The sequence below is a fragment of the Anser cygnoides genome, chromosome 4 (assembly GCF_040182565.1).
Source record: "Anser cygnoides isolate HZ-2024a breed goose chromosome 4, Taihu_goose_T2T_genome, whole genome shotgun sequence".
In the NCBI taxonomy this organism is placed as follows: Eukaryota; Metazoa; Chordata; class Aves; order Anseriformes; family Anatidae; genus Anser; species Anser cygnoides.
The window spans coordinates 24,836,984-24,860,373 of record NC_089876.1 but is presented as its reverse complement, the minus strand read 5'-3'; the positions used below and the strand labels follow the sequence as shown (position 1 = coordinate 24,860,373).

General features: G+C 43.4%; 1 protein-coding gene across 16 annotated transcripts in view; it reads left to right on the top strand.

Annotated features, from left to right (window-relative positions):
• APBB2 (amyloid beta precursor protein binding family B member 2) overlaps positions 1-23,390 on the top strand; it is a 178,149-nt gene that overhangs the window by 74,759 nt on the left and 80,000 nt on the right. For 12 of the 16 annotated variants that reach the window (XM_066995773.1, XM_066995780.1, XM_048072963.2 and 9 more), the window contains one exon: positions 4,573-5,373. In XM_066995773.1, coding sequence (XP_066851874.1) covers positions 4,573-5,373 — 801 coding nt within the window. Of the gene's footprint in view, positions 1-50; positions 120-4,572; positions 5,374-23,390 lie in introns of all 16 variants that reach the window. The other 4 variants (XM_048072965.2, XM_048072964.2, XM_048072960.2 and 1 more) reach the window with 1 other exon arrangement.

Here is a 23,390-nt window from a genome sequence, read left to right as displayed (position 1 = left end):
TATTTTGTGTTTTCCTTTGGTTTTAATTCTTACATGATCCCTCTTTTCAGATTTCAAATTATAATCTATTTCCTGATGCATTGCTGACGCCCCGTGAGCCATGTCAGAAGTACTTCAAGGTCAGATGCCCTTTAAAAGATTCTGCTATGCAAATATATGAAACTTTCCTTTTCTTCTTCTTCCCAGGCCCATTTTTCGCTTTCATTCTGCACTTAAAAATGAAAAAGAGCAAGGACTTTCGTTTCTTTTTAACAGTGCCTTTTTGAATAAATTCTGTTCAGCTTTTAAGAAAACTATTCCTATAGATTATATAATGCAAAAAACTCTTATTTCAGTTAAAGGTAAATCAGTCACGCACTAATGTTGTTTCTGTTTGTAATGACATTTTCTCTCTCCTCCTTCCAGCTCTGCAGGGTTTATGACATGATTGAGAAACATCAATAAAAGCCATTCAAGTAATAGTGTTATTTATATTATTATGATGCTTAGAAAATCGGGGCTTTTTCCTGTTCAGCACATTATGCTGGTGAAAGTGTATTAATCTATATCTATAGCTATGCTTGTATATATCAGGCGTATGCAGCTGAGACTGATTTCTTTTTAATACTAAGCAAACTAGAATCATTAAAGAACTGCTACGACCGATCCTCTACCTGCTTCATTGCTGTCTTAAAGCACCTAAATTTTGCTAATATCCTTGTTATTCTCAGTTCTTGGCCAGGGTCCAATATTTTTCTTCTAAACGAGTAAAACCAGGGTATCTCATAAGTTAGTGCTGTTGATCTGCTCTAGCTACGGTATGCATCAACTCAGTAATTCTTGGTCCGCTTGTCCATTTTTGTTGGCTTTTTAGCTTAAAGACAGTGATGATAGTTGTTGCTGCTCGGGTCATCGGGGTGCAGTTTGTACATCTGTAAAATGGAGCGCTTTTTACAGCTGTAATGACCATCTCTGGACAAATCGCAAGCAGCCACTAGCCTGGCAGGCTTCTCCTGAGAAGTCAGTTTCCACACCCAGATGCTCTAGGGCCCACCAAACAGCCAATGTTACAGGACTGATAGGAGGCTCTTACTCTGCTTAAGGCATGGACTGACACTTTTGGATGTTTGGTTTTGATCAAGACATAAAGCAGAGCTCTCCATAGGAAGAAATGACCATCAGCCACCAAAAAAAAATTAGAAATAGTAATACATGTTTCAGAAGTAAGCAGAGAGGTAAAGCCTGTTTACAAGGAAGCACAGGTGCTCTGGCAAGTGTGGAAGTCTAGGGCTGAGCTCTGCTCCTCTCCAACCTCTGAGCAAAGGCAATGAAGGTGCAGATAGCAGATCTCAGGTGGGATACTGTGATTCAGCACAGACACTATGCAGCAATTTTGTAGAAAGCCCTAGCTGGGAGCTGCTTTTTGTTTCTGTTGTTTGCTTCACCTCATGTAGAAGCAGAAGTACGGGAAGAAATTGCGTTCCCTTGAAGTTTTTAAATAGAAAGTTGGGATGGGCTTCCATTGGGAATAAAGATGTGTTTTGAGCTTCGTGGTGTCCTGCATAAAGGAGGAGGGACACGCTACCTTTCTTTTTCCTTAAGCTGTTCTGCCGTGCAATTTAGGCTTTCTTCTGTATATTTAAGCATTTCCTGGCATGCAGATGTTTTCCAGCCCTTCACCTAGTCCTGGGCTGGTAGCAACTTCTGACCTTGAGACCCAAAATTTGTCCTTCGCCATTTGCTTTTCTTCTTTTTTTTCCACCTCTGTTGTTGCTTCTCTTCTTCCCACCTTTATTTCTGATTGAGAGAGGATGGTGCTGGCTGGGCCTCTGGCAGAGCCTGGCCTGGCTCACAAGGTGACGGCCAGCAGGAGGACAGGGTGCTCCTCTCCGTGTGCACGTCCCAGTGCTGCGTATTTGCACGGGCTCAGGAGGGGAGGTGGTACCTAACGAAAGGTTCCCACTGACATTTTCCTGCGTACAGTCATGCTGTGAGCAGCCCAATTCAGTGCCCAGCTTATCAGCATGGCAAGGCGTCACGTGGAGCCTCTGGAGGCTTTGCTTCAGTCGTCGATCCATGTTCAGTGTTTGTCATAAATCAACCGGGCAGCTTCATCAAGTAGATTAGCAGAAGATAGTGCATCTTGTTTCTGTGGCTCTGTGGGCTTATTCTTACGGTATTTCTGATCTGTGAAATTCCAGCTGCAGGATGTTGGCTAAAGATAATCTGGCAGGCAGATACTTAAGCTTTATCTGGGAAGATTATTACTATTTTTTTTTTAAGAAATTTGTGGTAGAAAATAGTGGCAAACATGGTATACAGCAACTCAACAGATGACAAGAATAAATTTCGGTCTTGTTTCAGATTGTGGCAGCTGTATTTATTGATGAAAAAATGAATGCTTCTTTTAATTTCCTGAAATGTAAAGTAAAACTTAATCTAGTGAAATCCGCAGATACCGTGCAATTCCACACACTGCAAAGGTCAGGCAATGGATGAAAATTACTCTGCCCTGTACATTTATTTTTATATGCAACTTCCAAATTGTCAGACTTGAACTGATTCAGAAAAAAAATATAAAGCAGTCAGTCTATAAACAGTTTTTTTAATGTTTTTAGATTGAAATGTGCTTTGGTAAAATGAAGTTGGATCAGGTGTGACCTTGCTTGCACTGGACTTCATTGTTTTCAGGCAAGATTCAGGAAGCAACATTTGTTATGTATTTATGGGATGTACACTTTAAAACTTGCTTTAAATTACATGATGATTGTGTTTTAGAAGTCTTCCATGGCTTAAACTGGAATTGTCAATAGGATGTTTGTTACCTGTTACGTAAAGTGACACACAGGCTGGTGCACAGTGTGCACGGGATTTTCCATCTGCTGAAGAACTTGCAGTTGGACTAGACTGATAGAGAGGTATTTGAGGAAATAGCAGAAGTGAAAACTTGTAAAATTTAGTTTAAATTCTGTTTTTGAACAAGCTTTAGAAGTTATTCTAGGTAAGTGATTCAAAAAACAGAGCTTATATTTGGTCTGCTTGGTTTTAAATGGAGTGGAGCGATGGTTGGGAGCACGTAGCTTTGAAAGCCCATGAAAGGGCAGGGAATACGAGCAACTGTGCCTTTGGTTATTAACGCCGTGAAGTGCTCCTTTTCGCTCTGTGTTTACATAGATATTCGTTTAAAACCCGTATGTTTAATCTCTTGTAAATCTATACAGCACTCTGATCCATCCTGTATCAAACGTACAAGGATGCAGCACAGCTCGGCTGGAATTCTCTCTCGTCAGCGAGCTCAACTTGTAACTTTTCATTCCTGGATAAGCCCCAAACATGTTCCTATGTGCAGTGTGAGCAGCCAGTGGTAGCTGAGAGTTGGTACCAACAGAAAGGGTGTTTCGTGCGGTGGTAGATGGGAGCCATTTATTAATCGGCCTCTTCTTTGGTTGCCAGGTGTCAGAGAACTGTGACCACTGCAGTGTGCAAGCTGAGGTGCTCAAGGGGTGCTTGTGCAGATTAGTGGGAGCCGTGAACAGGCAGCAGAGAAACATGTGATATTTCTTTAAAAAAAAATCATTTCTTCATAGTCTAAAAATTTGTTCCCTCAAGAAACTTTGAATTTTTCAGAATGCGAGCTGTACGCCGGCTAATTAAAATCAGAAACTTGTCCACAAGTAGAAAAAAAGACTGTTTCTATTTAACTGTGAAATGTGTACTCTCTCTTAGGATGTACATTGCATCCTTAACCTTGAAGTTTGTGAGCTGTAGAAATTGTGACCTGTCTTCATCTTTGGAGTAGTCTTTTTTTTTTTTTTTTTTTTAAGTGGATTGAACTAGAGCAGGACGTTATCGAGTGATTTTTGATAACCATCTCCCCCCCTCCCAGAAACTGAATACGGTTTTGTGTAGTGCGGTGCTGTGTCTAGCAAAGCATCCAGGTTGCTTCCTCTTCTTTTTGTCTTCCACGTCTCTCCTCTCTGCTTTCTGACCCTCATCCCTCCTTCCCGCAAAAAGAAAAAGAAAGAAAAGAAAGAAATGGCAGAGAAATTTCCGATGTTAAGAGGCAGGAGCAGGCTGGCCAGTCAGGCCGACAGTTAGCAGTAATTGAGAAAGGAGCAACATCTGCCTGCAGTCTGTGTACGAGTTTCTCAAATTTTCTGCTTCCTAGTGACAAGCCATAAAGGGGTCCTCACCCTGGGGTGGTACTGGTGCAATACTAAAATAAAACGACAGCGTGGGCAGCGTCTGGACTCCGAAGTGTTTGCTATGGGCTCCTCTCCTGTCCCCTGCAGTCCCCTTGGACCACAGAAGCTCCAACAAAAAAAAAATAAAAAAATAAAACTGCATCTGTTATATAGGGTCAAGCTCTCTGCTCGTTTCTCAGCTTCACAGTCCTGATCTCTCTCTATTTTTCTGCCTCTGTGTTTCCTTATTAAATAAGCTAAGCTTTTGTCTATTCTCTTACCCACTTAGGTTGTGGTAATTTTCCTACTGTAAAGCGATTATATAAAGTGCCGCATCCCTTCACCAGAAGCCCTGGCAAAATAACACGTAACGAAGGTATTTCATGGCTGCTTCTTTTTGCTCTTGCAGTCGATTCCAGCGTGGACGCGCTGGCGGTGTTTATGGCAAGCAGCAGCACGCCGGACACTGTGAATCGCAATAACCCCGCCACCCCGCCGAACACCCTCAACCTGCGCTCCTCTCACAATGAGCTGCTGAACGCGGAGATCAGGCACACCGAGAGCAAGAACAGCACTCCCCCCAAATGCAGGAAAAAATACGCCCTGACTAACATTCAGACGGCCATGGGCCTTTCCGACCCAGCAGCGCAGCCCCTTCTGGGGAGCAGCTCTGCCAACATAAAGCTGGTGAAGAACGGAGAAAACCAGCTGAGGAAAGCCGCGGAGCAGGGACAGCAGGATCCCAACAAAAACCTCAGTACCACGGCAGGCATGAACGTAACTTCTGAGAAGTTTGAAGGTAAAGAGCCAATCCCGCAGGATTCCTCCGGCTGTGAAATATTACCCTTGCAGCCCAGGAGGACCAAGAGCTTCCTGAATTACTATGCAGACCTGGAGACGTCCACTAGAGAGCTAGAGCAGAGTTTTGTCGCGATGGAGGATAAATCTGCACAAAGCAACAGCCAGGCTTCTACCATTATTGTCAATGGGGAGGCCCTGCCCCGGAAACAAAACAAGCAGTCAAGCCCAGAGGATGGCCAAGCTGCCATGGTGTCTTCGAGCCCCGAGACTAAGAAAGACCATCCGAAAACAGGGGCCAAGACGGACTGTGCGCTCCACAGGATTCAAAACCTGGCTCCGAGCGATGAGGACTCCAGCTGGACCACGCTGTCCCAGGACAGCGCTTCGCCGAGCTCACCCGATGAGACAGGTAGGCGAGCAAAAGCTGCTTGTAGTTTTGGAAACGTGTTGCTGAGTCTTCTCAGCTGGTGGCTGGAAGGAGTGGGGCAACTCAGCACTGCTTTTAGTTGGGGAGTGGTTGAAACACGAATGCTGGGCCACCATACAGCTCCCCATCCTTTTGGGAACGCGTGGCAGCCTCCTGTTTGGCCCTAGTGGCTTGCCTTTTGCTTTAGGGAGGGCACCATCAGATGCTGTAGGCAGGGGCCTGAAAATGAAGAGGCCTTAATTTTCACAGTAATTCCAAACTGCTTCGACACTATCAGTAATACGTGAACTCACCACTGCTAGTTTGTAAGTGGTGTTTTGCTTGGTGGGTAGGTGTTATGAGATGTACCTAATTGTCTGGAGATGCCTGGTAATTAATAGGCATCATTGCCTTATATTTGCCTACAGATGACAAGCAGAAACATTTCTGAGTAAGAACTGTTGCTTCTGAGCAAGGATTTTCAGGTTCAGAGATGTCAGTTTTCTAACTCAACTCTGTGAGCATCCCCGCTCCACTCCCAGTCACTTGATAGACTTTTATATCATTTAACTTGGGTCATTTAACTAATGTGTTTGGGTTTTTTATGCAGCAGTTCCATGCAGTAATTCAGAAGCTGAAATTGTGGCGTGTCAGTTTTTGAAAGCCTGGGCTCATTAATTATTTGAGCAGTAATGGTGACTTCTGCATGGGCTTTGTTGTGATTTACAACACATCCGTATTATTTTTAAACTGCGGAGATCTCATTTATTCTGGTTCATGGACTTTGTATATAGACTTGGATCTAAAAAAAGATACGACCCTCAAAATGAGGACAGGCAGTGCGATTCTCAAGGTGATGTAGGCTAAACAAATTTGTCGCATGTTGTTTGTATTTTAAGTGATTTCATTTATTACAGTATAGAGGTGCTGTACTGTTTGGAGGTTGCAGTGATCCAAATTCACAGCTTTATTACGTGTCTGTAGCGTTTGTGGCAGTCCCAGTTGTGTGTCTGTGATTATAACAGTAGTGAGCTGGATTTTTAGTGTGGTCTTTTCTACGCACAGCAAGAAGTCCCCACGCACTGTGTGACATACAATGGATCCTCTGATCTTTTTTGACGTGTAACAAACCTTTTGCTGTTCAGAGAACTTTTGTGCAGCCTTCTCTTCATGTGCAAAATGAAATTGTTCTCAGTTTTCTGAGATTGCTGCTTGTGTGTCCTGAGCAATAATACGGATTCAATGTGTGTGGCAGCACTGATAACATTTGCTGGAGAAAACATCAATGGGAGGTTTTTAGATAACGATGCTGAGTGTGTTAGCTCTCTCTTTGTACTTGCCGCAGGCTTGGGGGCAGAAATGTGGGTAGAAAATTTACATTCAGTGAAAACTAAATTGGAATAATTCCAAGCCACTTAATTAAATAAGGCTCACCCAGGATGAGCTCGTGTAAGTTTTGTCTCTCTTTCTGTTAATTAACGTGTTTAATTTTTTTCTTTAAAGCTGTGTATTGCCCCTGTGTGATGTCCAGGCTCTTTCAGCTCTCAGAAAAGAGGATTTTCTGGGCTATGTTTGGGGGCTGGCAATTTTACTCACACTTCATAGGATGGGTACCACCAGGGCTCCTCTCTGCCACTACACCTGGGCAAGAGGAGTGCATTGCATGTGGTCCTCCAACCCTTGTGCTCCTGCATCCGTAATTAATGGCAGCGACCAAAGGGAGAAGGGCATCCAGGAGAAAAATCTGCAAAAGCAGACAGTTTTAGTTATGCGGCTTCTGGGAAGGAAAAAAAAAAAAGATGCAGTTTCAAGAACAGTTAATCCATTAAATAGTGATAGCAGATGCCTGGAGAATTATTAATGTCCAAGCCAGAGATACTGGGTACTTTAGAGTACGTGGTTGAAAATTGCAATATACTGCTTTCAGGTCTTTTGAATCGTTTTGGCCTTCTCATCTCTCTCACACAACTCATTCAAATTTTGGATAACTGAATGTTTGGGGGTTCTCTTGTTTTGCTTCCGTTCACTTTTTTTTGGAGGTATGGAATTCAACAACCCTGAAGAATTTACTCTCAAGTTTAATTGCGTGCACTAGGGATGCATCACGGCTTAGACAAAGTGCTCCTGAGCTCTCCCTAAGGCAGGAGGCTCGGATCTGTGATCTCGTGAAAAGGTGTTTTCAGGAGACTTGCCTCTTTTTCTCAGTGAGGAGGCAAAAATAACACAGCCCAAGTTAAGGAAGCAAAACAACTTCTGGTCAGTGACTGGCTGGATATTAAACAGACATCAGGGTGGTTGATTAGTAATATTGTTAAACAAAGTTAATGGAGCCAATTAATGACAGGGGCGCCGAACACCGCAAGCACAGTATGGTGCGCTGTTAGAGTTGTGGCTTGAGGACACTCCTTTCTCTTCCAAAGAAATTGTCCGTACCCACAGCTAGACAAGAAGAGCATTGACTTCAGCTTTCAGAGGTTTTTATGAGGTCTTACAGTTTTCTAACCTGCTTACTGAGATTCGGTGCTTCAAAAAAGAAAGTGTCCAGGCTGATTTGAGAAGCAGAAAAGAGCTGTAGACAACAAACCAATACTTTGCCAGAGGTGCTGAGCACGAGTCAGGCCCAAATGGGTTTCATTTGGTCGTCCTCCCCAGGCAGGTGAGCTTTCCCCCGCTGCCCTCAGCCACCACATCTTCCCTGGGACCCGCGCATATCCAGCTGCCCCTGCTGTGGTTTGGAGAACGCGGTGTGGATGACCAGCAGTTGGCTCCGGATGCCTGCCGGGCTGCGGGTGGCACAGAGGGGTTTTTGTAAATCACGGGGAGTGCTTCCCCCCCGTCTCCAGAAAATTTATGCAGTCTGGTTTTCAAAGGAAACACAGCTGGTGTGATTACACCATCTACCTATTCTTTTTCTTCCTTTATGAATTTGTAAGCCATGTGCCAGTTTCACCTGCGTATCGTTCATAAGCGTGGCTCAATCAGCAGGAGTCAAGAGCACGCCCTGGTGCCCAGACGTGGGGAAGGATGAGGCTGGTGGTAGTGCTATTTTCTGTTTATGGCTTGTTTTTTTTTGGGGGGGGATGAAGCTTACCAGAAAAACTGTACAAGGCATTTCTTAACCTTCCAATCACCTAAAAAATAGTTTCAGTGGAAAGCTATCTTTCCTTGTCAAAGCGCGGCTCTCTATTTAATAATGAGAGTGAAAATTCTCGGGGTGGGGTAGTGGGGGAAGAAATCATTTCTGTTTGCCCCGAAGCCAAGAAAAATACTGGAATTTGATTTTGCTTCCTGTTTCATCATCATTTGAACCTTCCTGAAAATGGGAAAGGAGAATAAGAACCCCTGATCCATGAGGAGGAGGGCCTCTGGGGTCTGTACAGCTACAGCTTTATTTTATTTTTATTTTTTTTTTTTCTGAGGCTGAGCAGGGACAGCAGCCTCCCCCTGCTCCCCAGCTTCTCAGCCTCTGGCTCACGCAGTGTGCTGTTTCTCCCTGGATGAAAATATCAATCAAAGGGGAGTCAAAAGTGCAATTTTCCTCCTTTCGGGTAGCGCTGCTGCTGTATGTGAGTGCCATACACCGAGCGCCTGCCTGCTGCTGCTCTCTCAGCAAATGCAGGATGTCAGCTTAATAGCTGGTTACAAATAAACAAGTTCAGCCCAGTGCAGAAATGACAGCAATGAGACTGGCCCTTGGGGATTGGGAGTTTGAATCTTGTAAATAGAGCCTGCTATTCTGAAATAATAGTGCGTCTGGCTGGAATAGCCCTCTAATACAATAAAAATTGCAGCAAATCATGAACTAGTCAGAAAGATTTATACCAATGGTCAGTTCTGCCCCTGATTTTAACCAGCGTCTTTGACAAAATTAAAATGAATGTCTTTTAAAAGCTCCCATTTTCCTTTGCAGTACCTATCTGATACAGACAACAAGTATGTTATTTACTACAGAACATGTTTTCTCTGTTCCTGAGTGTGGAAAAAGATTTATGGTAGTAGAAATACAGTCAATTACACTTGGGCTAAACCCAAGTCCTGTAACGCCGGGGACAGAATATACTGTCACCTAAACAGTTGTAGGATTCCGAGTAACCATCCAATTTTCACTGACTTTCAGGAATAAGAGGCTCTAGTTCACACACACTCTGCATCCTAATGGCCTGCCAACTTGTAATATCAAGATGTCTTTTTTTAATCCTGCATGTTGCTGATAACCACGTGTCAAGAGCACTGCAGGTTTCATAGTCTCGGGCTTGACTTGACCGTTCGCTGCTGATTGCAGCAGAAGAGCTGCATATCCCCAGTATTTGTAGAGGTAATGTTCTGTATGGGGAGTGACTAATTGCATCTTTATGTTCCTTTTAGCTCCCCATCTGAGAGGATTTTAGGGAAGAAAAAGCAAGCCGGTTTAAAAGGAATGAAACCTGAAGGGCCGTGTGGTTATTTGTACAACGTCCACAGTAATGATCAGCATTCAGGGCCTACTGGTAGAAGGCCATAAAATAAATGGAACTTGGTAGTAAATTGAACTTGAGAGGTGCCTCTTGAGCACACGCTGCAGCTATCAGTTACACGGTGCTGCCTTGGGGCAGTCAGGTCAGTCTTCCTGGGGTTCTTCAATCCCCAGCTTCTGTGCTCTGCTCTGACTTGAAACCCAAAATTTTCAAGGTAAAGAGGGGTGATCAACACCCTTCTGAATTGGGACACTTCATAAAAATAGGTATATAAATTGAATTAACGTGCATAAATTCAGGAATCGGAGAACAGATGTTTTACACAGCAGTGATGAGCATCCTCCCCCAAACTGTTTCCACCTCTGGGGATTTGGGGCTATACAGGACATGTTGTGTAGTCACAGTTGTAGTTTCTTCCTTGCTGTTTACCAGATGGATAAAGAAAGATTCTTTATTTTGTCAGAGCCATTGATTTTCCTCCCCAGGGAGGTCTTGATCCAGCTGCCTGCCTCGTGTCCCCTGAGGTGCCTGGCGGTGTCCCAGGTGAGCACGGAGGCAGGAACGAGGGCTTGAGCTGTGGAGGAGCGACTGCAGGCTAAGCAAGACACGCATCAAATAGCACTCGCAGAGCGTATTAACCAGCTGGACAGAGCCTGCAACATCTACCCTGCAGTGCAGAAAAGAAATTTGTTCCTTTCCTGGGTCTGGCTTTGTTTTAAACATTGCTCCCTGGTAACCTCTGCTACATGGTGCCTATGGGGTCGGGGATGTTTTTGTCATATTCTTTGCAAACACAGCTCTCTCCAGCGTGACATCTGAGTGCTCCGGGGCCAGGGGACATCGAGCTGACAGTTGTCTTCTACTGGCCGTGCGTTGGCTACCAACACATCACCGTGCCAGCTCAGTGCTTTGCCCAAAATAATGTCAAATAGGGACCCATCCTAGCTGACATAGCTTCATTAATTTTGATGTTTTTTTTCTGGCTGAACTTCTGGCCACTCAATAGGAGTTTAACAAGCTGTCTTATTTTGCCTGTGATACATCATTCCTTGTTCACTACTTGTCTTTTTGTGGACGTCTTACTTGGTGGTGTAGCAAAGCACACGATTCCTGATCTGGATAAAAGCAGAGTGCTGCTTTAAGAGCAGTGCTATGGTTGTGAGTTTTTTAAAATCAGTATTTTTCCACTCAGTAAAATATATAGTTGTGAGGTAAACTAATGCCTGTGTAGCTGAAGATTGTGGTGAGACAATGTAGGAAAGTGAATGCTGGCATCGTACTACCACCAGAGTGGAAGCTATAATGTGGTTTGTAAGATCTTTAGATCTCCAAAAGTTTTCCCTGACAGTGTAAATTACATTGTTTTATAATGCTGAGGGACATTTGGATATGCCTTTCAGGGCTCATTGTATAGAAGACGCTTCTGAGCATCTGTAGGGAAAACTTGGGTTCCAGGAGTGATGGATGGGTAGCTTAATGTTTCTTACTTGACAAATTATTTCTGGAAGCTTTTCAGGCTTCTGTTGTTTCAGGGATGTACAAGTCTCTCTCACCTGAGACTATGGAAGAGAGTTCAGTTTCAGTCAGACACGTGACCACGGAAAGAGGAAGGGAAAACAAACTCAGGAAAGGAATTCAGAGGAGGTAACGGGAAAAAGTCAGGATCCTAATGGCCCTTTCAGAGGGATGTTAAAGAAGGAGGCTGCGTAGAAGAAAATCTACCACTAATAGCAGACTAACCGTCTTTCCTTTAAAAAAAAAAAAAGATTCAGTTCATAAAGCTATAAAAGTAATAGCTTATTAAGACCAAAATTGATCCAGCAAACGTCTGCCTCAGCACTTCTGAATGGTGCATAAAACACAGGCCGAATTTCAGTCCACCTGACTGATGCTTTTGAAATGGGTGCTGAAATCTGTAGGGGAGGGAAGGAAGACCCATCGTTGCCTTTGGAAGGCCTCTTAACCTGCATACCACTGTTCCTTAAGGCAAACTGAATATTTAAGAGTAGCTGACAGCAGGGAGAGGTGGGCTGGGTGCGTTGTGCGTGCTGCCCTGGCACTCTGGAGTGGGCCAGGTCCTGGTTTGCCACCTTATGTGCTCCCATGCCTCAGCTGCAGTAGATGTGATAAAGGAACAGTATTGGCACTCGGGTGGAGGAGGAGGAGTTGTGGGGTGGGGAGGAAGGTAGAAAGGGTTGAAAGATGGCCTGGAGGCGGACGAGAGGAAGTGACCTGCTCGATGGGGAGGCAAAAGGAGAATTACTGCAACTGTGGAGATAAAGGAGAACTCGGCACAAGCTGGGGGAGAAGCTGGAGGCAGCAGAAGCTGGAAGCAGCAGTATTGGGAACTACAGAGACGGTGGTATAAAGAGGATGGCCTAAGAGTGAGGGTAAAGCAGCAGAAGGGATTTGTGTAGTGGGTTTATCTATGGGAGCTGAGAAGTCTCAGAAATAGGTCCCTCCAGCGCTGCCGTCTCTTTCTCAGTGATCACAGTGATCTCCAGGGCATTTGAGTGAGTGGACAAGTTCGTGGCCATTTCGCTCAGTTTGACATGCTGCCAGACTGTGCCCTGCTGCTCTTCCACCTCGTCTGCCGATGCCTGTATAAACCTGTGCAAAAAGTATCCAAGCCCCCTTTATTTCTGGATTTCACAGAACACAGCAGTCTGCGCCAGTTACTCCACTGAGGGTTGTCAGGAAGAGCTGATACCTTGGTCCTGTTGCTTTCCTTGTGCTTCAAGCTGGGCTTATAGAAGTTACTTAAGCTCACACTTTTTTATAGAAAAGTAAAGTTTCTTATAGAAGTTATGAAAACTCACAGCAGGCAAAACCACAGGAGCTTTGGATGACAGTTTTTTAATCCTCAAGTACCTTTAAGAGAAAATGAAATCCTCACTCGGGGTTGGATTTAGGCTGTGGTGAAGGAGATTTAACTGCACTGAGGAGCACAGACCTAACCTGGGGGAGTTCCTGCCCTGCTGTATCCGCACTTGTAGGCCTCTCTTAATCTCCCCAAGTTCGTGGCTCCTTTATACCCCAATCTCTCAGTGCACCGGTTCCTTATGTGCATATTTCTCACACCATTCAGCTTTAAGTGACAGAAATTTGATGTAGTTTAGATTAACGATGTGGGATTGGCTGAATTGGGGTGGTGGATCCTTTGACTCACAACTGTGGTATTAAATACACAGAAACCTACAGCATGTGCCACCACAAAGGGGACTAGCTGGTGCTGCAGGAGATGGCGGGCAGATTAGGAGCAGGACCGAGCCGTCACCTCAGGCCAGGAGAGGATTTGTGTGATGGGCCTTGGCATGCCTCACAGAACTTGCTCTGAACTCAGGTCTCGCTTGAGAGTGGATGTTTGTTCCCTGCCTTAAGGGACGTGAAGCCTTTTTTAAGCAATCCCATGAAAGCACGTACATTTGCCATTAAGACTCAATTGCTTGATATCAAGATGTGTGGAGCCCCTGGGTGCTCAGCATTAGGCTGTAAATGTCCAATACCAGGATGCCACAGAGCCCAGGGTAATGACATTAAATGGGTTTCCTGTAGGTTCTGAGATCTGGATTTCTAAAGCCAGCAGAGCATGCCCTTCATTTTGCACAGTGGATTTATCCATGATACTTCAGAGATGAGAAATCCTCAGGTTGAGGAGGAGAACAGCTCCAGATCTCCAGGGTGTGTTTTTGCTGTCTGCTCACTGTGTCTGGGGCATTTGAAACTTCAATCTGTTTTTCTATGGTATTATACTACAGGGGTTGTTTTTAACCACTACTTGTTATGTAGGCATTTCATACGTACATCATTTGATATTTTGGACTAATTTGTAACTTAATATGAAGTAGTCAGTCTTAGAACTATTCAAGAAACTGTCTTAAACTTTTTTTCCTAAACAGTGTCATAATATAATATTAATTCAACTAATTCTTCCTATTATTTTCTTTTTAATAGCTTTTCAATTCAGATTCTGCAGGGCTAAATTTAAAAATTAAGCCCTTCTTCAATTACTAGCTCAGAGGTAGTTGCATTGAACTGACATGGGTACAGTAGCACTGTCATAATACTCAAATAACAGTTGTAAAACTGTAGGGTGCATTTCTTGTTTGTGCATAAGCAAGCACCACAGAATAAAATACTCTAAATCTAAGGTTATGGCTTCTAAAAAGTAAAAGCAGTAGATTTTGGCTCTTCCCTGAACCTGAGAAGTTTTCGGTAAGGAACAGAAGAGCCCTTCCTCCTCCCCATCTCAAAATGAAAGCCAATTAGAGAATGCACGTCTCAAATTGTCCAGATTAGCTTTTGAATTAGAATATATTCCCATTCAGACCTTAATTTAATTTTTACTTTTACTCTGCAAGAAAGAGAAAGTCAGTTATCCTGGTCATTTTGGCTGACATTATTCTTGGCTTTGCTTAAATTATTGATTATAACAAGGGGAGGGACTTTGTGATGAGAACAGCGCTCTCACTAATAGAAGCCTTTCACTAAATCAATTTCTACCATTGCTGCAATGCACCTTCAGGGAGTTAGAGGTTAGCAGCCTTAAGAAGAATTTTGTCCTCAAAGAGTGGATCTTTGCCATACATTTTTCTAAACCTTTTCATGTTTATACAGGCAGCTAAGGAAAAAAAAAGAGAATGAAAAAAAAAAAAACCACAAGTATATTTCCGGGGTTGATTTGCAGGGTGAGGGGCTGTTCTGGTCCAAAGTTGAGCTGATTAAATCTTGATGTGATTGATATCCAGGGGCTTGTGGGCTGAAAGTACTGTTTCAAAAGCTTGTCTCCTGAGCAGAGTCAGTCAGAAAATATATCAAATCAATGTCTTGCAAGCTGGAATCAATTCAGTAGAGAATACACTGTATGCACACACTGCTGCAATTCCTCTATAGCCAGCTCTCTCAGTTTTTCTTGGCTTCCTAGAAAATGCAGTCATTTATATGGTCAACATGTGGTGTTTCCTCTGTTATATCTACCGTCAGTGGAATAGGGGTGGCTTGTCCTTTCTCCCACCCAAAGCACCATTCCTCGTTAGACTAATTAAGTAAGTGTCTGTTTAAGCATAGCAGTGTGTTTTCCCATATTTGAGCTGGAAACTGATTTGGAGGTGCTACACAGAAGGAGAATATGAAGCTGTTGGGACATGTACAGAGCGAACTTTAAGGATGCTGGTAGCAGATCAGTACGTGTTGAACTATATGGGAGCATCTGGTAACTGTAAGTAACACTTTCTTTTTTATTCTACTTCTTCCAAGCTCTGGTTTATGATATCTCTTAGCTCTGGGTGTTGAATACAGTTAGTTCATCTGTTAATAAAAATTGAGCTCGGTGGAAGATCAGCTGATACCTGACAAAGGCAGAGTGCATGGTGTAAATACTGTAAAGGTGTCATTTCTGGATGCTTGGCTTGTCATTTAGGGAGGGAACTGGCAAGTGATGTTTTAGATTTGTGATCCATAGAGCGTGAAGTTTTTTACATAGGTTTAAAATCCATTGTGAATTGGACTTTTATTTTCTCCTTCACGTGTCACAAATGCCTCCCCCGGGACTGCTTTATTTAATGCAGCCGAGGGAGGGGTGTGTGGGGGAAATCTGACTAGAGCAGTACCTGCAGTTGTTCCCTGAAGTTCAAGGTAAAGCAACTTTTGATAGACTGAGCGAGATTTTGGGGGTTAGAAAGGTGGTTTATAGCCACTATTTGATTGGTATCTGTCAAAGAGTGTTGACTAATATCGCTGAAACTTTTTCTGTCTGTTTTTAACGAACACCAGTTTTGCCAGTCCTAAATCAATCAGTTTGGCTGGGTCAGAAAAATGGTCTTTGGTCAGGAAGCTGGTCCACACAAAACCTTACTACACACAACTTTTTTTGTCTTTGTTTGTGGAATTGTAATTAAATAATGTAACTGTATTTGCTTCTTCCAAAACCAAACAATAAGAAATAGTGATCTGTTTTGGCTTTTGTAAAAATCATTTCAAATTCAATTTTTTTTTTGTAGGTAAGCCAACATCACTTGTCACACTATGTAGCCATAGCAGGTTTTCAGATTATAATTCTTGTTAAGCTTAAATTACCTTGTTTTCTTTTGTGCTTAACCAAACCAGAATAATGAGGCTCCCTGTTTTGCCCCTGGAGCCTTTCAGCAGATCGACTAAGGAACTTTTTAGGCTTCTGGCTAAGCAAATTTCCCTTGGTTAATTGTACTCAAACATAGCCAACGCTTTGCTAACAGAGACCTAAAGAGTAGGAAGAAGACACATGAAAAATAGAGATTTTAGGACCAAGCTTTTACTTGCATAGAGCAAGAATTTTATTTGACTTTTTTATTTCATGAAGTCCTGGTGACTTGGTGGTTTTTTTTGGGAGGAGTAGGGTGGGTTTTGTGTTTGTTTTTTGTTTTTTTCTGCAATGGGTGTGTCAGGCTTTGTAAAATTGCATTCTGGATACATATAAGAAATAAGTCCCTTTAATGATGATCAAAATGAATGTGGGATCATTAATAGCAAGCGTCTTTTCTGTATTTCTCTTGATTCCGTGTCATAGTGGAATTCTCATTTTAACATACAGAAGTCTGGCGTACAGTTATGAATATATGAAGTGTGTAACTTTATCAGAAGTTTCTCCACTCTAACATTATCCAACTCTAAAATTGCTTCATAGGGAAAATGCAGTTTCTTAAGAAGGCTTCTTAGGGAGTAGGGTGCCATGGAAGTTGCCCCATTCTCTGTTCCTTTCAGTGACTTGTGTGCACGTCCACTTTTTAGGGGTGGTTTTTAGTGTTTTGTTTTGTTTGTTTGTGGTGTTTCTTTTTTTAGTTTTGAGGAGCTGATCCAGAAAACAGTGGTGCACAGTTCGGCATGCTTAATGCTTCCCAGAGGAAAACTACCTGGGTGTTCAGGAGCTTCAGACTTGCGAGCCACTCTTCTTAGTCTGTGACGAGCTTCAGCTATAGCAATCCCAAATAAACGCGTGGGCTGTGCCTCAAAAAGAGTGGTGGTTTCCCAAGAGTGGTGCAGAAGGGGGGGTTGTTTCTGAAGTCTCTCTGCCAGAAGTAGGAAGAGATGCTCTCAACACGTTTGACCAACCACTACTTCCAAATTTTGATAACTTCGGTATAATAGATATTCGACAGTATTTTTTTAAAAAGGGGGGGCAAAAAAAAAAAAGAAAATCTACCACTGATCTAAAAGTCGCACTCCCTGCAGACCACACCTAAAAAACACTAGTGATAGTAATTCTTGGTTGCATTTTCTTAACCTTTTAAAACCTTTTCTTATATATTCACGTATACATAAGAAGCTTCACTGTAAGTGAGGGATTATATTGAGCATTTCCAAAGTAGGTCTTTTTTGTTTCCCTCTGCTAGAGCTCCCCTGCTGCAGGCAGGGCAAACGTACACTATAAAACACTAAGGACAGAGAGGCCCTTCAGAAGGGGGTAAGGGTGTTCAAATGTTGCTTTTTTTATTAACAGCACATTTATTTCACATCCTCACTCTAATTACAAAAGAATGCTTATAGGTATGTTGAATTTGTAAAGGCTGTTTGTTAGTACTGATGAATAAGAGTGGTTGTTTCAATTTACACAAAGAAACTAGTTAAAAATAATATGAAAGCAGAGCCGTAACTTTCCTCTTGAAATAAGTACACCCAGGCCCCAAGCAGTAGTCTAAAAAGTATTTGTCTTCAAAACCAAGAATTGAATTTAGGTCATTGTTTATCTTTTAGGTTAAGATTTTATTCTAATTTTATTATTTCTTTTTTTGGTAGACGTGGAAGATTCTGTGGTTTTTAGTGAAACCTTTCCTTTTTTGTGGGCTATCTTTAGATTTTCTCTTAATTCCAGAAGTTGGGGACTTAAATACCAAATATCACAAGACACAATATTGTAAAAAAAAAAAATTCTGTCAAAGTGTTGAAAATAAGTATACGTTCACAAGAGTAGTATTTCTTTTATGGTTATTACTATTTATTGTTTTAAAAGTAAAGTTTCTGAAAGCCTTGCAGCTTTAGTTCTGCGTTGATGAACAAATCTGGAACTTCATTTGGTAATAGCCTAAGGATCTTCTGTGGGACATGCCTTTGTATTTTATGACTTGCTGATTGGCAATGTGGTGGTCCATGTTTAGAAGACAGAGAAAACTGTCTTCTTTAGGTAAAGCTGTTGCAAACGGGTCAGTTTAAAGGCCACCACATCAGGTTCTTTTTGACTTCAGTTATTTTTCTTTTGGTTTATCGCTTTACAGATTCCGTGCTAGGGCTGCATGTTGTTCTGCCCGAGGTCTTTTATCTAGGCTAATCCTGTTTTCAGAAGGTGACAGGATTCACTGGGAAATCACCATCGGTGCAGGAACAGTGAATTCCTAAGGAGCACCTCACATCCAGTATGTTGCTGTCATCTCTCCTTTCTATCTCTTGATTTTCATGGAATACAAATAATACGAGAAGCAAGCCTATAAACCTTTACTGACATAGCTCTCTTGAACCATGATAAAGGTGTTATGCAGAAGCTTGTAGTTTAAGCAGCTAATAACATTAATTGCAGTCAGGTAAAGGAAAATAGCTGAGGTTAAGCTCCCCCTCTCCACCAAACACCTAAATGTGTCTCTCAAGAGCAATGGGCTCTACACTAATCACTAGATGAGAGCTTCTTATAGTGCCTGTTCTTCTTGCTGTTCCTAGTACGGTCCTCTTTCCATATTCATCAAGGTATTGAAACCAGATAAATGTATTTGCTTGTGAAGAAATTCCCATGCATTAAATGGCTCTGTGCAATTTAGTGTAGTAACATTGTCCTTCTAAATATGTGCTAATAGAAAAGTGAAGGTGACAAATGTGTAGGGATAATGATATTCAGTCCCATAACTCCTGCATTGCTGCTGTCATATCAAGTCATTGTGTACCTTTATGAGAACAATTTTTTGTGGATTTTCCTTCTGGGAATATATACCCCTCAGAGGAAGCTTGGATATGATATAACAGTTTGAAGATTCTTGTATCTGATGTGGCTTTTTAATCTGACGCGGTGTAATTGTTGCGGTTACTGCTATCAAAATCTTTCAGTACTGTTGTTAAATCCACTATTTCCAATGCAAACGCTATGCTGACTCGAAGCTCGAGCTCCCTTATGAAGGTTACAGGGGCTACGGTTCAGTTCTGAACCTCGCTGGGCAGTACATCAGCTTGTAGGAATGGCCATATCCAGCAGACCTTGGACTCAGTTCTTCATGGGTTGCTTCTTACAGGGGTCAGCAGCAGAAATTTATGGGAAAAATAAAAAATAAAAACAAGCAAGAAAAAACAGGGCTAACTACAGCAGTCCTCTCCCTGTTACATCCTTTTCACTTCTAGCAGTCGGTGGATTTAGGGCTTTCAGACTTGGTGTGCCATTCACATTATCTTCTTTAATTGTTCTTGATAGACCTTTCTAACATGAATTTATTTAATCATTTTTGATCTCATTTGTATTTCTGGCATACACAACATCCTGTGACCAGGAGTCCCGCAATTTAATTACGTGGTGTATGAAAAAGTACTTCCCTCTGTTATAAAATTGCTCTCTGATAATTTCGTTAGGTGCCCCCTGCTCTACTGCTATAGGAAGCAGTAAATAACAGCGACTGTTCATTTCCTTTCCACCCTTGCCTTCTTCACACCATTCGTGACTTTACAGATTTCTGTGACTTCCTTCCCTCCTCCCACTGTCGTTCCAGGCTCCTGCCATGCTCAGTGGCTCTGCCTGCAGAAGCAGTTTTATATTTATCTCTCTTTATGCCTTTTCCCATTCTGCTGTGCCCATTTTTATAATGGGCTGTGTGGAAGCGTGCGCGCTAGTCCCGTGATAGTGCTTCTCTACATTAAAACCGCAGGCATAAGGAGTTTTGTCTTGCTCTTCCTTCCTAACACACAGTCACGCTGCTCTTTTCAAAGAGCTTGTCAGTGACCTTGGTCCTTCCCGAGTGGCAGAAGGTAATTGATTGCCTGTCACTGTGTATGAGCAGTTTAAGTAGCAGAACAGAAGAGTAACAGTAAAGGAACTTTGAGAAATTAATAAAAACCAGGACCTGGAAATCCATCTGGTCAGGAAACCGAAGGCTGCGCGCTAGAAAAGCTGCTCTTGAAGCCATGTGTGTCCTAATCCTGGAGGGCCTTTTGGCAGTCTTTTGTTTTTCCACAGCAACCAGGTAAATACAAATCCAGAAGGGGAAAACTTCTCATCCTACACAGCCATGGCTTTCTCTTGAGCCCCTGCAGCCCTTTGGCTCATCCACAAATTACAACGTATTCACTGAAGATCAGATAATGTTTTCAGCTGGGGAAGGACCATGTTATTCCCCATACATATCTTGATCTTTCACTGTTTGTGACAACTTGGGTTGACAATCAGCCATGTTTTTTCCATAGTGCTAATAGATCTCGATGGCCTGCGGTATGTCATATGCTGGAGATATTTTGTGTATTGTTTTTACTGTGTCTTGTCATTTTTACATTCTTACCAGGCAGGTGTTTGGTTGGAGGGAGATTCTAGCTCAGGTTTTGCAATGAAGATGACTTTCGATGGTTGTTATATTCTGGGCACGTGCAGCTTTAAGGAGAGTTTGTCCCCGGTTTTTCAAAGCGAGTAGCTGTTTTGATGATAAACGTTGCATCAAACAAGAAAACAGGAGGTGCAAATTGCAAGTGAAATTCTGCTGTGATTCTGCAGAGTTCACCTTTCTTTTTTTCCTCTCAAATGCTTGTCCAGCATAAGACTCCAGCTGATAGGTGTTAGCTTTGTTCCTGGCTACCATTTATTGTTGGACTTGCCAGGCCAGTCTGTGACACAAGTTATTTTTCTGAATTTTCTTCTAATTCTTGTTGGTGGTTATCTCGCTGATATCAGTTCTGTGTCCTTATATCTGGATTTCTGAACCTAGCTTCTATTATGTCCATAAATCCATCCCTGTGAAAAATAAATACAAAATTATAGTGCTGGGGTGACGTGAAATAGATACAAGAATGCAAATAATGACTTTGCTTGTGCTGGATGGATGCTTCTGGAGATGATTTATCTCTCAGAGTTTGCTTAATGCCTAAAGATACCTGGATGCTATGAATAAAGTTTTAATAGAAATCTTATAATGATGTAGAGAGGGGAAATACTTAAACCTCCAGGCTATGGTAGCCCCATTTGCTCTACCAGCGTGCTTTCCTCTGGCCTGGAGGAGGCCGTGGCCCATGGAGAGCCCCCGCAGGAGCAGGCCCCGGGCCGGAGCTGCAGCCCGTGGAGAGGAGCCCACGCAGGAGCAGGGGGTCTGAGGGGAGCTGCCGCCCGTGGGGGACCTGTGCTGGAGCAGTTTGCTCCTGGGGGATGGACCCCGTGGTACGGAGCCGTGTGGGAGCAGTTCTTGAAGAGCTGCTGCCTGTGGGCAGCCCCCGCAGGCTCAGTTCTGGAAGGACGGCATCCCCTGGGAGGGACCCCATGTGGAGCAGGGGCAGAGAGGGACCATGAAGGAGCGGTGATAATTGTTGTGTCATCTCCCTGTCCTTATCTCAACCCTTGAGCCCTTTCCATTGTATTTTTTCCCCCTTTTCCGTTGAGGATGGGGAGTGAGAGAGTGGTTGTGGTGGAGCTCAGCTGCCCAGCTGGCTAAAACCACCACACCAGTCTGTGGCTGTGTACCCTCATGTCCTGCTTGGATTTGGGGCGTGGGGAGCCTGCATACAAAGCCTGGTCATGGCTCTGGGCAAGCTATTTCGTGTATCTCAGACCTCTCCTCCTACCTCTGCTCACTGTGTTTAAAATGGAGTTCACGCTCTGCTGTTATGAAGATAAACTCATTGCATTTGTGGTGCTCTAGGACAACCGCCACGCTTTGCCATGCATCTGCGTTGACTGAAGGATGTGCAGACCTTGTGCCGGAGGAAGGAAATGGCTCTTCTTGCAGGTTTTACTTTTTCTTCAGGAGAAACATTTAATTTCAGAGAGTAACACGGTTGTAATTCAATTTTATGTTCTGTTTTCATTGAATCATTAAATTCAGAAAAAGAGTTTTTTCAAATGCATTTGCACAGGGCTGTGAATGAAGCCGTCAAAGGAAAGCAGTTTTAGCCAAGCTGAATTGTGTCTGCTCCAGTGGCCAACTTCACTGGCTCTTAATTAGCCAATCATAGGCACAAAACCCGCTAATGAGGACTTCTTTAAAATTTCAGGCTACGTCGGTGTGTTTATACAATACGTTCTCCAGAGAAGTACAGTCCTGCCCTTGGTTCTGTGCCTCGTTCCCCCCTGAATTCAGTAGGCTTCCTTGTATTGTACATCAAGAAAATTATCAGTTGCCTGGCACCTCACTTCTTAGGCCATTTTTTTTTTCCTCTGCAGTTCATATTCTAATGGGAAAAGAAAGTGCTGACTGTGTTGGATCCCTTCTTCCGTGCTCTAACTTGCTGTCATTCAGATTAAAAAGAGATTCGCTAGTGCCACCAAATTTAAACTCCTGAGGCTCCTTATGTTCCTCAGTTGGAACAAATCTGTTAAACTGTGGAGTCTGCGCCTGCTGCCCTTCTTCAGTACTCGATGGCAGGTGTATCCTAGCGAGGTAAGGGACTAAGGTCCGTCCTTCCTGCTGTGTGGCAGGGTAAGCAGCGCTGGCAACTAGCAGGAGGTCTAAGGGAGGCTCCCTGGTGCCTGCAGCCAGACCAGGTAAGCAGCGAGTTAGGGGTCAGGAGATACTGAACCCGGTGATGTCTGGCACTTGTAAAACAGGGTTTTACTTGGAAATGAAGCATTATTACGGTGCGGCAGCAGCTGCCGGGCAGTCCCAAGGCGCTGCCTGCAGCAAGCACAGTCCCTCTGTGCACAGCGCCTTCTTCCCCTCTGCGGGCATCTTGCAGTCAGAAAGGCCTCTGTGTTTAACTGCTCTTTGTGTCAGCACTTACAGCCTGAATCTTATCCCAGATTATACTTGTTCGTTGCCCGAAATTAAATCATTAATGGTTTCTTCTCTGAATGGCTGGACACTAACATATGGATTCACATTGATCAGACAGGAGACGCAGGCTCTGTATTTTAGCAGAGAAACACATAAATTCGGAGGTGCCACCAAGCTGATGTTTCCCTGCTTTTTCTGCCAAAGAGTTGGCTGCTGTCGCTGAGACAGATGAATTTTCTGGGGGTGGGAGAGATGGGCAGGTGAGGAGGCTGGGCTCTGTGCATGCACGAATTGATTTTCCTGGGTGTGCTGGGCAGGGTGCCCGCTGGTGCGGCAGGGCATGTGGGGACCCTGCTGCCTGCGTCCTGCAGTCCTTTCTCTCACATGGCTGATCGTTTTTTTTGTCTTTCAACCAGGCGAAACCCCCTTCTAAAACAATGCAAAGGAGTTAAATGGGATGTGAACCCAGAACACAGGAGCACATGCTGCAATCTTGTGGGGAAAGGGATAGGAAGGAGAGATACTGTGCCAAAAATCAGAAAAGCAGATGCAAACTGCTGCTGCCGGATTGTCGTAGCCCTGAAAGCTAACTCTCAGGACCACATTTACTGCTTTGCTGCTGAGGAAGAAGATGCTGGTCTGGATGAGTTTAGTT